Source organism: Drosophila subpulchrella, unplaced genomic scaffold (assembly GCF_014743375.2).
Source record: "Drosophila subpulchrella strain 33 F10 #4 breed RU33 unplaced genomic scaffold, RU_Dsub_v1.1 Primary Assembly Seq16, whole genome shotgun sequence".
NCBI classification, from domain to species: domain Eukaryota; kingdom Metazoa; phylum Arthropoda; class Insecta; order Diptera; family Drosophilidae; genus Drosophila; species Drosophila subpulchrella.
The window spans coordinates 2,614,560-2,628,446 of record NW_023665498.1 but is presented as its reverse complement, the minus strand read 5'-3'; the positions used below and the strand labels follow the sequence as shown (position 1 = coordinate 2,628,446).

The 13,887-nt window shown below is 46.9% G+C and overlaps 1 protein-coding gene across 2 annotated transcripts in view; it reads left to right on the top strand.

The window, feature by feature from the left end:
* Positions 1 to 8,477, top strand: part of LOC119559042 (rabankyrin-5) — a 140,829-nt gene extending 132,352 nt beyond the window's left edge. Inside the window, exons 3-7 of one of the 2 annotated variants that reach the window (XM_037872169.1) lie at positions 4,226 to 4,360; positions 4,423 to 4,517; positions 4,575 to 5,440; positions 5,495 to 6,914; positions 6,981 to 7,195. In XM_037872169.1, coding sequence (XP_037728097.1) covers positions 4,226 to 4,360; positions 4,423 to 4,517; positions 4,575 to 5,440; positions 5,495 to 6,914; positions 6,981 to 7,119 — 2,655 coding nt within the window. In that variant the 3' untranslated portion in view covers positions 7,120 to 7,195. Of the gene's footprint in view, positions 1 to 4,225; positions 4,361 to 4,422; positions 4,518 to 4,574; positions 5,441 to 5,494; positions 6,915 to 6,980; positions 7,196 to 8,332 lie in introns of those variants that run through there. The other variant, XM_037872170.1, reaches the window with a different exon arrangement.
* The last annotated feature ends 5,410 nt before the right edge of the window (positions 8,478 to 13,887 follow it).

The window sequence follows — 13,887 nt, the reverse complement described above, 5'->3', positions numbered from 1 at the left end:
CCTAGACCTAATGACCACCTGCGAGGAGGTTCTACAGGCAGTCTACGCTGAGGAGGAGTGCGACATCCCGGCGGGCGCTGCACCTAGGATGCGGAAGGCGTATGGCGGAACCCAAACGGCGACGGTCCACCTCAGACCTGAGCATGCGCAGCGGATCCTCGACAAGGGGAAAATCAGGGTTGGATGGGTAGTCTGCCGCATAAGGCAGAAAGTGGAGCCTAGGCGATGCTACAAATGCATGGGATTAGGCCACATGTCAGCCAGATGTCCAGCGTCAGAGGCAACAGCCAAAAACACGCAGCAATCCTGCTTCAGATGTGGCAAGGATGGCCACAAGTATAAAACTTGTACCCAGGGCAAACCAAAATGCATCATCTGCACAAGAAGCGGAAAATCTGGAGGAGAGGCCGAACACTCGACCCTCAGCAGTGCGTGCCCTGAATACCGGAGAGCCATGCACGATAAATTGAATGGTTAAGGTCCTACAGCTAAACCTTAACCACTGCAGAGCGGCGCAGGACCTGCTAGCACAGACGGTCATCGAGCAGCAGGCTGAGGTGGCAATACTCAGCGAGCCCTACAAGGACAAGCACGAAGGCGTATGGCAACGCAGTTCGGACGGCAGAGCAGCAATATGGAGCTGCGGGCAGCCCCCTGGACACCTATCGCAAAGGGCTTCCAGGACGGGATACACCAGAGCGAAGATCAAAGGGATCACATTCTACAGCTGCTACATAGCCCCGAGCGCACACATTAGCGAATTCAGAACAATAGTGCAGGAGATCGCTGATGACGCACGCGTTAGGTCCCCTATCCTCATCGCAGGTGATTTCAACGCATGGTCCACAACATGGGGCAGCGCTAGTACGACGCAGCGGGGAACCATCCTCCTTGAGGCAGTGGCTTCGCTAAACGTATGCCTACTCAATGAAGGTAATAGACCAACCTTCAGCAACTCAGGTCGGGAGTCAATCATCGACCTGACCTTCGCTAGCCCTGAACTGGCACGCAACTGTGTATGGAGGGTGTCAGACATATACACCCACAGCGACCACGCCCTGATCATCACCCAGACAAGCCCCAGACTGACCGCCCCAAGCAGCCGCCAAACGACATACAAAGCGCATACCCTGAACACAGTGTCCCTCCTAGCACACATGGAAGGCGTCTGCGTTACAGGAGACGCTAACACATGCGCGAGGAACATAGCCGATAGAGTGAAGGAGGCGTGCGACGCATCTATGGAGAAGGCCACGAAAGGTGGTAACGGGCGAAGACCAGTACCATGGTGGAATGACGAAATAGGGAGCGCGAGGAGAGACTGCCTAGCGGCCCGGCGCAGGTGCCAGAGAAGCAGAGGACGCGGAAACCAGGAGCTAAGGGAAACAACCTACAGAGCTAAGAGAAAGGTGCTGAAGAACGCGATTAAAGCTAGCAAGGCCAGATGCTTCCAAGAGCTGTGCGAAGCGGCGGATGCAGAAACATTCGGGTCAGCATACAGGATGGTCATGGGTAAGCTCAACAGACAGCCGACCCCTACCGGCCACGTACAGCTTGGCCAAATAGTGTCCACCCTGTTCCCCACCCAACCGCCCCTTACCTGGCAAACTACCGGGGAAGGCGATACTGTTCTCACCAGCGAAGCCGAAGTCCTGGCTGCGCTAACGAAAACCAAAGTCGAAAAAGCCCCTGGCCCCGACGGCATTCCCAATGCTGCACTGCACACATTGGTGGCAAACTTCCCTGGTATATTCACGGAGATGTACAACATGTGTCTCACCCAACGAACCTTCCCCATAGGTTGGAAGCGACAAAGGTTGGTGCTTATCCCAAAACCGGGCAAGTTGAACGACGACGCATCCTCATACAGACCCCTATGTATGCTGAATACAACGGGAAGATATTCGAGCGCATAATCTGCACCCACATCGAAAAAGAACTCGACCAACTGAGAGCGTTATCGGACCACCAGTTTGGCTTCCGGAGAAAAAGAAGCACTATTGACGCGATCCAAACGGTCACCCAACTGGCTGCTAACGCAATCGAAGGAGAAAGGTGGCTAAATGGCTCAAAAGAGTACTGCCTCGTCTGCACCCTGGACGTCAAGAATGCCTTCAACTCTGCCAACTGGAACCTTGTCCTGCAGGCACTTCAGCGCATGGGAATCTCGAACTACCTGGTCGAGCTCGTAGCGGACTACTTCAAGGACAGAGTGCTAACATATTCCTCTGATGCCGGAGAGCACGAGTACCTGGTGACAGGAGGAGTACCTCAAGGCTCAGTCCTGGGCCCGATACTGTGGAACGTCATGTACGACGGGATCCTAAGGCAGGTACTACCCGAAGGATGCACAGTTGTGGGATTTGCGGACGACATAGCGCTGGTAACGGTAGCGAAAACCCTCGATGAGATCACGGATAGATGCAGCCTCTCGATAGACACCCTTATGTGCTGGCTCGCAGACAACGGGTTAGCAGTCGCCGAGCACAAAACGGAGGCAGTGCTCATAAGCAGCAGGAAGACTGTGGAGAAGGCCACAATACGAGTCGGATCAACTCCAATAGAAACAAGCGCCTCAATCAAGTATCTTGGAGTACTGATCGACCACAGGTTATCGTTTAAGACGCACCTATCGTATGCCGCAGCCAAAGCATCCAGATCGACGGCAGCCATCTCAAGGATGATGGCCAATACTCGAGGACCAAGCAGCACAGCAGAAGGATTATAGCGACAGTGGTGACATCCATCATAATGTACGCCGCGCCCATATGGGCCGAGGCTATGAAGACCGCATCATACAGCCGCCAGTGCAAAGCTGTCTACAGACGCTGCGCACTGCGCATCACAAGCAGCTTCTGCACGGTATCTGAGGAAGCCGCGCTAGTGGTAGCCGGTACTATACCGATAGACCTGCTGGCGGCAGAACGAAGAACTGGGAGCACAGGAAGCAGGACCCAACGCAGTAACACGATCGAGGCATGGCAAAGGAGGTGGAACAATGCGACCACAGGGCGGTGGACGCACAGGCTAATTCCCAGTCTAACCCCCTGGCTGCAGAGACGACACGGACAGGTAGACTTCTACCTCACGCAGATGATCTCCGGGCACGGATGCTTTAAGGAATACCTGCATAGGTTTAAGCACGAGCCAAACCCCTACTGCGACCACTGCGGCACAGGAAGCATCGCAGACGCGGAGCACGCGCTATTCATCTGCCCCCTATACGATAGGAACCGAGCCGAAGCTGAAACGACAACCGTATGTAACCTGACAGCGGACAACGTGATCAGCTGCATGCTGGAAGATCAAAGAAATTGGGACGCGATAGCCAACATGGCCGCTGGCATCCTGAAGGACCTTAGGCGTCGAGAACGGAGTCGACGCATGGAGTCATAAGGACGAGCGGCAACCTGACCGCCATCCGTCCCGCGAAGTATAGCTTTGCGGCAGTCCCGCGGGATCGGAACTTTTTCTACCTCTTCTCTTCTTCTACCACTTATATTCTTGTATATATTTAAGCTTATTTAATAAAAAAAAAAAAAAAAAGTACAGACTTACAGAGCCCTAGGTAGCTACAGACTTCCGAACCTTGTGGCCACTCAGGGCGTAAGCATCCAAAAGATCTTATGTTTCCTAAGAAGAACAAAATACTTCGCGAAAGCAAATAACCCATGAGCTAGGAAAAAGGATCTAATCAGAGATCATGTGGTATCACAAGGGGTCCAATGTGGCCTAAATGTGGGGATTAGTGTCTAATCTCCAACCACTTTACCTAACCTAACCTAAATAGCGGTTTTTGATTCTTTAATCGCGTCGTTCCTTAACTTCGTTCTTTTTTTGCACGTCTTACTCCTACGTCTCTCTCGATCTACGTGCTCGTCCAAGACTTATTTTCACCTCGCGAATAATTGTAGTTACAGCTGATCTGTGGTGGGTTGGTCTGAACGGGATTCCAATTCCTACATTTTAGAAACTTTTTTTTTGTTTAAATGACAATAAACAACTTGCAAAACACAACCTAAAGTTTCCCACTTTAAAAAAGTAAGTAGGCATGTTTTTTACCTTTAACAAATTGACTGCAGCGATATTAAAAAAAAGTTGCTTGCTACAGAACCTTTGAATTACGGTAACTTTGCCAGAATGTAATATGGACTCACCTCTATATATATTTAAAAAATCTTTTATTGTTATGTAAAATTGTGAAATAAGCTAATTTTTTTTTTAGCTCTCACAACTGGTTAATAGTTTTTCTGAAAATGGTTTGATGCCTCTTCAGATGGCTTTATCGGCAAAAAATTACAAAATCGCTCAAACTCTGGTACAAAACGGAATGGCCAATATAAATGCTGTTGATATGGAGGTATAAATACAACATAATCTATCTTTTTATTTTGCTAATTGTCCAAATATTCTTTTTAACAGGGATCACCACTCCTAATTGCGGCTTTAACAAATGGTGACGCTTTCTCCGCACACTTTCTTTTGGATCAAAATTGTCTTTTAGACCTTTCATCTAAGTAGTTACATTTTTAAATAATTTATTAAAACAATTTATTTTAATAATTGATTTTTAGAACATCATCGGATACTGCATTACACATTATTTGTAATTACAAGGAATATAAACATAGTCCTAACAATGTCTCAGATATATTAAATGTTGGGATAAAGATTTTAAAAAGAAATCCTAACGTAAACATCCAGAACATTAAAGGAGAAACGCCTTTGCATATAGCAATTATAAGACAAAATGTAGAAATGGTGGAGCTTTTGCTTAAAGTGCCAAATATTGATATTAACTTGCTTACTTTTGACGAAAAGAGTGCTTTAGAGCTTTGTTTATCATTGGACGATCAAGAGTTTAAGGTAGCGTCAATGCTTATTAAAATGGGTGCACAACCAAATACTAAAAAAACAAAAACGGGTGATAGCCTACTACAGGTTTTTGCAATGGACGGATATCGTGGGGAGAACGCAGCAATTTTCTTGGCAGATTATACCAATCTTGATCATATAAATTTACGTGGACTAACAGCATTACATATTGCATGTTTAAAAAACATGCCAAACCTAGTAAACAAGTTAATTGTTAATGGTGCTTCGTGCAATTTACAACCCATTGACAGTGGTTTAAAGTCAGCTTTGCATATTGCAGTGGAAGCTAATGCTGTTGAAGCCTTAGAAGCTTTTGTTCAGTTAAAAAACAATCTGAGCTATGTTATTGATTTCAATTGTAAAGATATTAATGGTGACTCCCCGCTAAGCCTATGCCTAGCTCTTAACAGAACTAAACTGGTTCCAATTCTTATGAGAGGCGGCTCAGATGTCAACGCAAAGAATAAAAATAATTTAACACTATTGCATCAATCAATAAAGAATAGAGATAGTGATACATCCTTATTTTTACTAGAGCAAGGTGCGGACTTTACTGCTGTCACAGGTACACTAATTGACGAATGCTATATTTGATTCTAATAATTTCATACCATTATAGATGATCAAGATTCCGCGTTGGACTTATCGATCGAATACAATCTCCCTAGAGTAGTGGATGCACTTTGCACAAGAGGAATCGCACTAATATCTGGCAAAAATGGAGTTTCACCATTATGGACTGCTTTGGAACTAGGATACGAAGATGTGGGCCAAGTACTTGTGCGACACGGTGTTGATACTGACAGTTGGGATAAAGGACCTGGGGAATGTCAACAAACCCTTTTACATCGTGCCATAGATGAAAGCAAAGAAGCAATAGCAATATTTCTAATTCGAAATCAATGCGACTTAGATTCTTCACGACAGCCAGGTCCAAATGGGGAGGGTGGAGATGAGGCCCAACAAAAGGCATCCCCGTTGCATTTATGTTGTCAATGGGGCTTGGCCAAAGTGGTTCAGACTTTAATTGATCATGGTGCTAATGTTAACGTTGTAGACGCTGAAAACAAATCGCCACTTCATGTAGCTATTGAAAAGCAACATGAAGAGATTATATCGATTCTTCTTTGTCACCCTGTTATAGACCTAAAACTACGTGATACGTCTGGAAATACACCGTTTGCAGCTGCTCTGGCCATTCGTAATGACAAGGCCGCTCAACGCATTTTAGATAGATTCCCTACAGCAGCTGAGCAAATGGATTCGCGCGGCCGAAACTTTTTGCATTTAGCGATTATGAAAGATGATTTAGAAAATGTCTTATTTTTGCTAGCTATTCAGGTAGATGTAAACTCGCGGGTACATGACGTTAATCAGTCTACGCCCTTACACCTGGCGGCAGCATCACACAATGAAATGATTACCAGAAATCTGATTTTAGCCGGAGCCCATATGAATGAGCGGGATGCCGTCCAAAAATTGCCTCTTCATATTGCCATTGAACGCGGAAATCTACCTGCGGTTTCTGCGTTGATTCAAAACAATGCTGACTTTGACGCAGCAGATTCTGACGGCAACAATGCTTTACACATTGCTGTACGATATGGTCAGCTTTTCATTGTACGTGAATTATTAACTGAATCAAGAGTGAACGCAGAAGCAACAAATTTAAAAGGTCGAAATCCTATGCACGAATTGTGCAGGGTTGTGGAGGATAATACAGCCGCACTTATTTGTGAATTATTTCTTGAATGTATGCCACAGTATCCAATTAACGTTCCCGATATGGACGGTAATACTCCTCTTTTGCTTTCCTTTATGAGAGGGCAATCGCCTCTTTGTAAAGTACTTGTAAAGGCAGGGGCGTGCCTTGGCACTGAAAATAGAGAAGGAGTGAATATTTTTAATTTCAAGCTGGCCACGGATCAATTACTTCACAAATTGTTGGACCTATTGCCACAAGAATCACCGTGGTCGGAGTGTGATTTATGCCAGGAGTGTACAACTAGGTTTACACTTACGATGAGAAAACACCATTGGTAAGAACGGATTCAGTGTAACTTATAAGTATTTTCTGATTATGTTTTCCCTTGTTGTAATTTAAGCCGACATTGTGGACGGGTTCTATGCTCCAAATGTTCCAGTAACGATGTACCCATTTTAAAATTTGGAATTAACAAACCAGTTCGAGTTTGCGCCGTTTGCTTTAATGTGCTGCAATGCGGAAACGGATTATTTTCATAGTTTAAGTTAAAAAAATTTATTAATTATATGTATATAATTTTATTCAAGTTGTTGAAATAAAAGTTTTAAAACTCAACATAACTTTAATATTTGCACTTAACATACACTTCGAAATTTTTGCAAATTTAGGCCGATTGTGAATCTGAAATTTTAAGAGAAGATTTTCGTCGTCATAGCAACATTATTTTGATTTACGAATATTTTTAAAAAGTGATAGGTCATAAATCATTGATATATGCGTATAAACCGATATGTAAATATTTTATGACAAACCAAAGCAATCAAAAAAAGTGGTTCGTGTTCTCTTATTGAGAAACCTAGTATACCCCATAAAGTATATATATTCTTGACCAGGATCACTATCCGAGTCGATCTGTCTGTCCGTATGAACGCTGTGATCTCGGAATCTATACAATACTGGGGTTAGGCATCCAGATTCTAGAGATTCATGCGCAGCGAAAGTTTGTTTCGTCAGTGTGCCACGCCCACTCTAATGCCACAAACAGCCCAACACTGTGGCGCCCACAATTTTCATGCTAGAAAACAAATTTTAACTGAAAAGTATTAGTCTCGTCAATACCTATCGATTGACCCAAAGAAAGATTGTTACGCCCATTTTAACACCCTCAAACTTAAAAAAATCATAAGTATAAACGCGGATATCTCTGAATCTATCAAAGATAGAGAATTATGATTTTAGATTTGGATTCCGTTGACTTGTACGCAGTGCAAGTTTGTTTCTTAAGTTCTTGATAGCAAAGTGTGTTAAAATTGACAAACAAAATTGATGACAGCGTCGAGTTCATCATGAGAGGCACGGTAGAGTGCAATAAGACACTGCACTCAGTCACAAACCTGCGCAACTCAAATGCCATGCACTCAGCTTACGACGAACAAAAGTAGCATTAAGACACAATATCGAAAAAGATCAACAAGCTTATTTAGATAGGTGCAACCCAACTAGACAAAATCGAACTTTTGAGGTAGGAAAAAAGGTATACCTAATTAACAAAAGGTTAGGGAATAAAATAACTACACAGAAGATCGCGTACAAGCAGACATGGGAACGTCTGTCCTCATTGGGTTAGGGTGGTAAATAAGGACAACCTCAAATAAAGCCCCTTTCCAATTTTTTTTTATGCGGTTCACACGCACCTTACCTATATCTACCCTAAAAAATGCACAGTAGATTTAACGTTTCGCTTTCTTACAGGATCGCGGGAACGATATTCATAACGTTAGCTATAGTTAACGCTAGAGTGACAGACTACTCCCACCTCCAATCCCTATCACGGACGCAGTCGCACTGGTGTGGAAACAGAGACATTTTCTGACACTCAAGGAATTTTACCGAATTCTTAGTTCCCTTCAGTTCTGCAGTAGGGACGGGGTGACATCGCTCAAGGCAAAAAGCTTTTTGTTTTCTTTTTGAGCCTAAAACGCTGTGCCGCGGTTGACGTCAGCAGAGAAGTCGACGCAGCGTAGAGGACTCCCTACGAAAACGGTCGTGCAACAAAGAGAGGCAGGTACTCGGAGGTTCCCTCTCTTTCTTTGTCTTATAATCTGCCTGCACTCGACGCTCTCAGAGACAAATTTCGGCCGATCCGTTATTTCTTTTGCGTCTCTGTGTTATGTTCGGCTGTTCGACAAATATTTCGGCGGAAATATTTTCGTGGAGCAGCGACATGTGAATTCCCTAATATTTTAGGAGCATTATTGTATATCGAAAAAAACAACTAATATTGTTTTATAAAAGTAAATTATTTGATTATAGTAAAATTAAGAAAATTGAAACTTAAAATGTTATGTTTACTAATTATACATTTTTATTATAATAAAATTTTTTAGTTTAGTTATAGAAATTAGTCCGTTAAAATTGATTTAAATGTTTAAAACATTTTAATATTAATTGTAACGAACTGAATTTTGTGGTCTGCTCGCTACGAGATTCGTGCGGCTAGCTTAGAAGATTGTGTATTCGTCCCACCAAATTTATATGACGTGACTGCCCCGTAGATCAGTGAGAAAACACAGTTTTGGAGTAATGACAGTGGGTCTTATTCTCGTGTTATACAGCGGTGTGTGGCTTCGCTGTCCCGGTATCTCCTTGCTCTGGTTCCACAGGCTGCTGATGTTCCTCGTCCTGGCCTGTCGACGCGTTGACTTGACGACAGCTGGCTCCTGTGACTCGGGATGCTTTTAGTATCCGCCTCTGCTCGCTTGCCGACGCGCTGCCTCGGGGTCGCTTGTCGCGCCTTGGACTCGCAGAGTGTTCGGCCTTGTGGGCTTAGGGAAGCGTCACCGTTCTCAGACTAGGGTGAACAAGCCTTGCTCTCCAGGCCAACGCCTTTTAAGGCAATACCTGTCCCTTGATCTGTCCCGGACGGTCCCCCTAGGTTCTTGCTCAGATCGCGCTGACAGTCAAGGCTTGCGCCAGGAAGCTGCCTAGCAGTTCACTTTGCTTTACGCCTAGCGCAGACGAACGTTCCACCCTAATGCTCGACGTTCGCGACGCTCCTGCGCTCCCCAATGAGCTCCGCGCGGCGATGGTAACGTGGCTGCCGGTGATGCCTGCTGACATCGCTCCGATGTCCGCTGCGCTGTTTCCTGTCTTGCCGCTGGGCCTCTCCAGGACAACGCCTCTTGAATGCCTCAACGGGTCGTTCGCTCGCCTGTCCTGACTAGTAGCTTGGCGTTTCTGGCACTCGGGGTTTTGGGCAGTTGCTGTTCGGGAGCTTCGCCGGTAATCGCAGGGCTCTCCAGGCCAACGCCTCTCGAAACCACAAAGCGATCCAATGCTCGTCCTTCACGCCAGATCCTGCTTGGTCGGGCAAGGTACGCATGGTCTTAGACAACTTTCGTCCCCGAGCTCACGGTTCCTCGTCGCAGGCTTCTTTCGCTTGACTCTGACAGACCCGCCGGGCGATTCGCCAGGGTGTGGTCGTGACAAAGTTGGAAACTAAACGCCTTGACTAAGCCGTGTGATTCCTTCCGGACCTCAGCCACTTGTGTCTCAATTAGGAGATTCCTGATGTCCCAATCCCGAACGTCTCGACGTGGCGATCTTGCTCCTTGTATGCTTCCCACGGCGCTGCTTCCGACGACTCGCCTTGTTGTGGCTCAGTCGTAGATTACTTGGCTGACTGACTGTTCACTTTGGTATTTTTACTGATCTTGATGGTTTGACTCCTCGTGATCGACTGACCCTGCTTCCAGCGCTCGGCCCACTTGTATAGGGCCTCCGGGAACCGTTATTTCCCTTTTGCGCACGGCCCGCAGAATCTCTCCCCTCGGGGTCCAAAGTCCGTGACTCCTGTTTGACCCACTTGTCCTTTACGCACGGCTTCCAGCCGTTGTTCTGCCCACTGCTGCCGTCCCGCTGGTTCCCGTGATGCTTGTGGCACGCCTGTGTGCCGCTCCACTGCCGAGATGTGGCACTTCTTCTCCCGGTCCAAAGTTTACTGCAGAATCCAAAGTCCGGTGGAGTTCCGTTATCTCCACTCTCTCATTATCCGCTTCTTGGTCTCAAAACTCTCTCATACTCCACCCCTGGTCACCAAACTCTCTTCTTCTCCAACCGCTCCTCGCCGCGCCGTTACTACGCGAATTCTCCGCGTATCTGGTAAGTGGCCGGCCATCTGTTGCTGCTGCTGCTGCTCCTCACATTCCCCCTTTACTTCGGGAAACATTTAAAACTCGTTCCTACTCTCCGGCGTTTCCTTGCACATCCTAGCCTTCGAGTTCTTGTGCTGCTTCTGCCAATTCCCGCGGCGCTCCCTCGTTGCTCCCTCGATGCTCCCTTGACGCTCTTAACTCCCCTGAGTTTCTACAGCGCTGGTCATCCTCCTCGTAGCAACTTCAAAACTCCCGCGCCGATATTTCACATGTTTCCACTGTAACATCGATACTCGTGGGCTATCAGTCCCCAGACCGCTGCTCATTGCTGCGTCCTACTCCTTTACATGGTTCCTCCGTTTGATCACACTATCCGTGCGACTATCGATACCGACGGTGAAGCGTTGCCACCTGCTCGTTGCGATACTTCCACCTTTTGCCGATATTTCCAGTTTGCGTGTGCCCATCGATCGCACTATCGTCCAGTGCCAATCGATCGCCTATCGAGGCGCCCCCTGGCTCGTGGTGATTTTGCAACTTTCGATCTGCCCGCACAGCTTCTGGCTGTTTTTGTCTTTTCCATTTTATTTTCTCAGCTCCTTCCTGCTTATGCCGTTCGTTGTCCATAACCCCAAGTACAATGGGCCCAGCGGCTTTGAATAACGTTTGGCCTTCGTTTGCAGCAGAGCTTTTCTGCCCGTGGTGAGTTTCACTTTTGGTTGAACGGCATTTACTTCTCTTTCGTTCCAGGGCTTGCCCGTGTTTTTTTCCTGTTAACTGTTGGTGCGATGCGTGTTTCTATATTTTGTGACCAGCTGGATACGGTGTAGATCTTATTCTGCACCGTCCTCCCCCTTTCCTCGGGTAACAACTAGACGAGCTCGTCCTGCGCATTCCATAAGAATCTGCGGATGCTACGGTGTGTGTCTGGACGGCGTGACTTGTGTTGCTTGTCTCCCTCCGCTCATATTCCTTTTTACGTGGCGTAATCGGTTGACTCTGAAACCTGTTGCCTTATCGTTACTCGTGTCTTTCTGTCGTCCTCGTAAGTGTCCTTTCTGCCTGACGTAATCGCGGATGACTATGGCAAATGCCCGACGCTGAATCCTGTTGCCTTGCGATCGGGATCACCATCCATCCTTATCCACGTCCTTGTGACCTATCCTTGTGATTGTCTTTTCTGCGGCATTGCGGATTGTCTTTTCTCGCTTAGGCCTGAAGCATAATCCTGTGGCCTCGCAGTCTGGATCAATGTGAAATCCTTATCCATGTCCTAGTGACCTATCCTTATGATTGACCTTTCTGCGTGGCGTGTGGATGACTCTCGCTTATGCCTGACGCATAATCCTGTGGCCTCGCAGTCTGGATCAATGTGAAATCCTTATCCATATCCTTGTGACCTCTTATTAGTCATCTGATGTGTCTGCCGTCTGCTCGTTTTGTTGTTCTTTCTTTGAATGTGTGTGGCGTATTTTGCAGATCACCGGAGAGACGAAATCTACAACCTGGTAAAGGCCATCGTACCTCGGGGCTAGCTTCGCAGCGAATCCTTCAGTCGCTTTGGACAGGTAATGTTCCTTGGCCCACACTTTGTCGCCCACCGCTGGTGACCATTGCCTCCTTCTCAGATTATAGTGTCTGGCTTGGTCCTGGGATGCCTTTTCCATATTTCGCCGTACGATCTCGAATACCTCCCTCAGTTTGTTGGCGTTTTCCTCAGGGGTCTCCGTAGCTCGTCCAGTGCCTAGGGTTTCCTTATCATATAGGCTGCCGGGTAGACGCGGTTCTCTGCCCTGGGTAAGAAACGCCGGTGGATGGCCGGTGGATTCCGATGTGCTCGTGTTCACTGCTAGCATAATCTCCGGCCACTATTGCTCCGATGCCGTAGTCGCTGGCGTCTGTTTCCAGGGTGAAAGTTCTACTGAAGTCCGGGCATGCTAGCACCGGGTCTGCCACGAGTCTTGACTTTACTTCCTCAAACGCCCCCTGGTGCTCTGGTGTCCACTCCCACTTGCTGCCTTTGCGCAGCAGGTCATTCAGGGGTTTGACGATTTAAGAAAAACCTGGTACAAACCTGCGGTACCACGACGCTACTCCTAGGTATTGCCGTAGTTCTTTGACGGTCGATGGCGGTTCCAGTTCAGCGATAGCGGCTACTTTTCCCGGATCTGTTCCTATTCCTCCGCTAGTCACTCGATGTCCCAGGTACAGCAGTTCCTTCTCAAAGAATTGGCATTTTTCTGTATTCAGCGTCAGGTTTGCTTCCTTTAGACGCCGGAACACTTCTCTAAGGTTTCTTTTGTGTTCTTTTAGCGTGCAACCGATCACTATTATGTCATGCTGGTAAGCGAATGCATGAGGTGACATCTCGGTGCCAATTACTTGGTCCAAAACCCGCTGAAACGTTGCCGACGCCGAGAGGAGTCCGAACGGCATTACCCTCCACTGGAATAGACCTTATTCTGGTACCGTGAACGCCGTGTATTGCCTGCTATTTTCTTCCAGTGGGATCTGCCAGTATCCATTGTTTTGGTACAAACTGCTGATGTACCGCGCTCTGTCTGGGCTCTTTGAATGCTCTATGAACCCCATTTGGAGAAGCTCGTCCACCTTTGCGTTGATTTCCCCTTGGATTTTTGAGTTCTTGGGGAAGTATCTCTGTTTGATTGGCTTGTCATCCTTAATTTTGATCTGGCGTTCTGCCATATTCGATGTTCCCGTTATTGTACTGAAGTCTGCCAGCTCTGCTTCCAGGAACGCTGTAGTATCGTCCAACTCGTTTACCTGTTGAACGACTGCTACCGATAGCTTCTCCTCGAGCCACCCATTGTATCGGTTCCTGGCTGGTTTGTTTTTTTATCTCGTGTCCAGCACACCTTATCTCGGTTCCGACTTGTTTCAGGAAATTCCATCCCAACACCAACGGATCTACTACTCCGGGTAAATCAACAGGCTCATGGTCACTTGCTTGTTGCCGAATTTGACCTCCACCTTGAGCTGCGCATTAATTCCGCCGTATCTTCCGACTGCCAACCTAACTTGCCGTCTCGTCCTTGTAATCCTTCCTAGAGCAGCAATATTGTTCGCCATTTCTTCGCTAACGAAGCTTGCCGTTGCTCCGGTGTCGATTGTGGCTTTGTAGCTGCTCCCAAC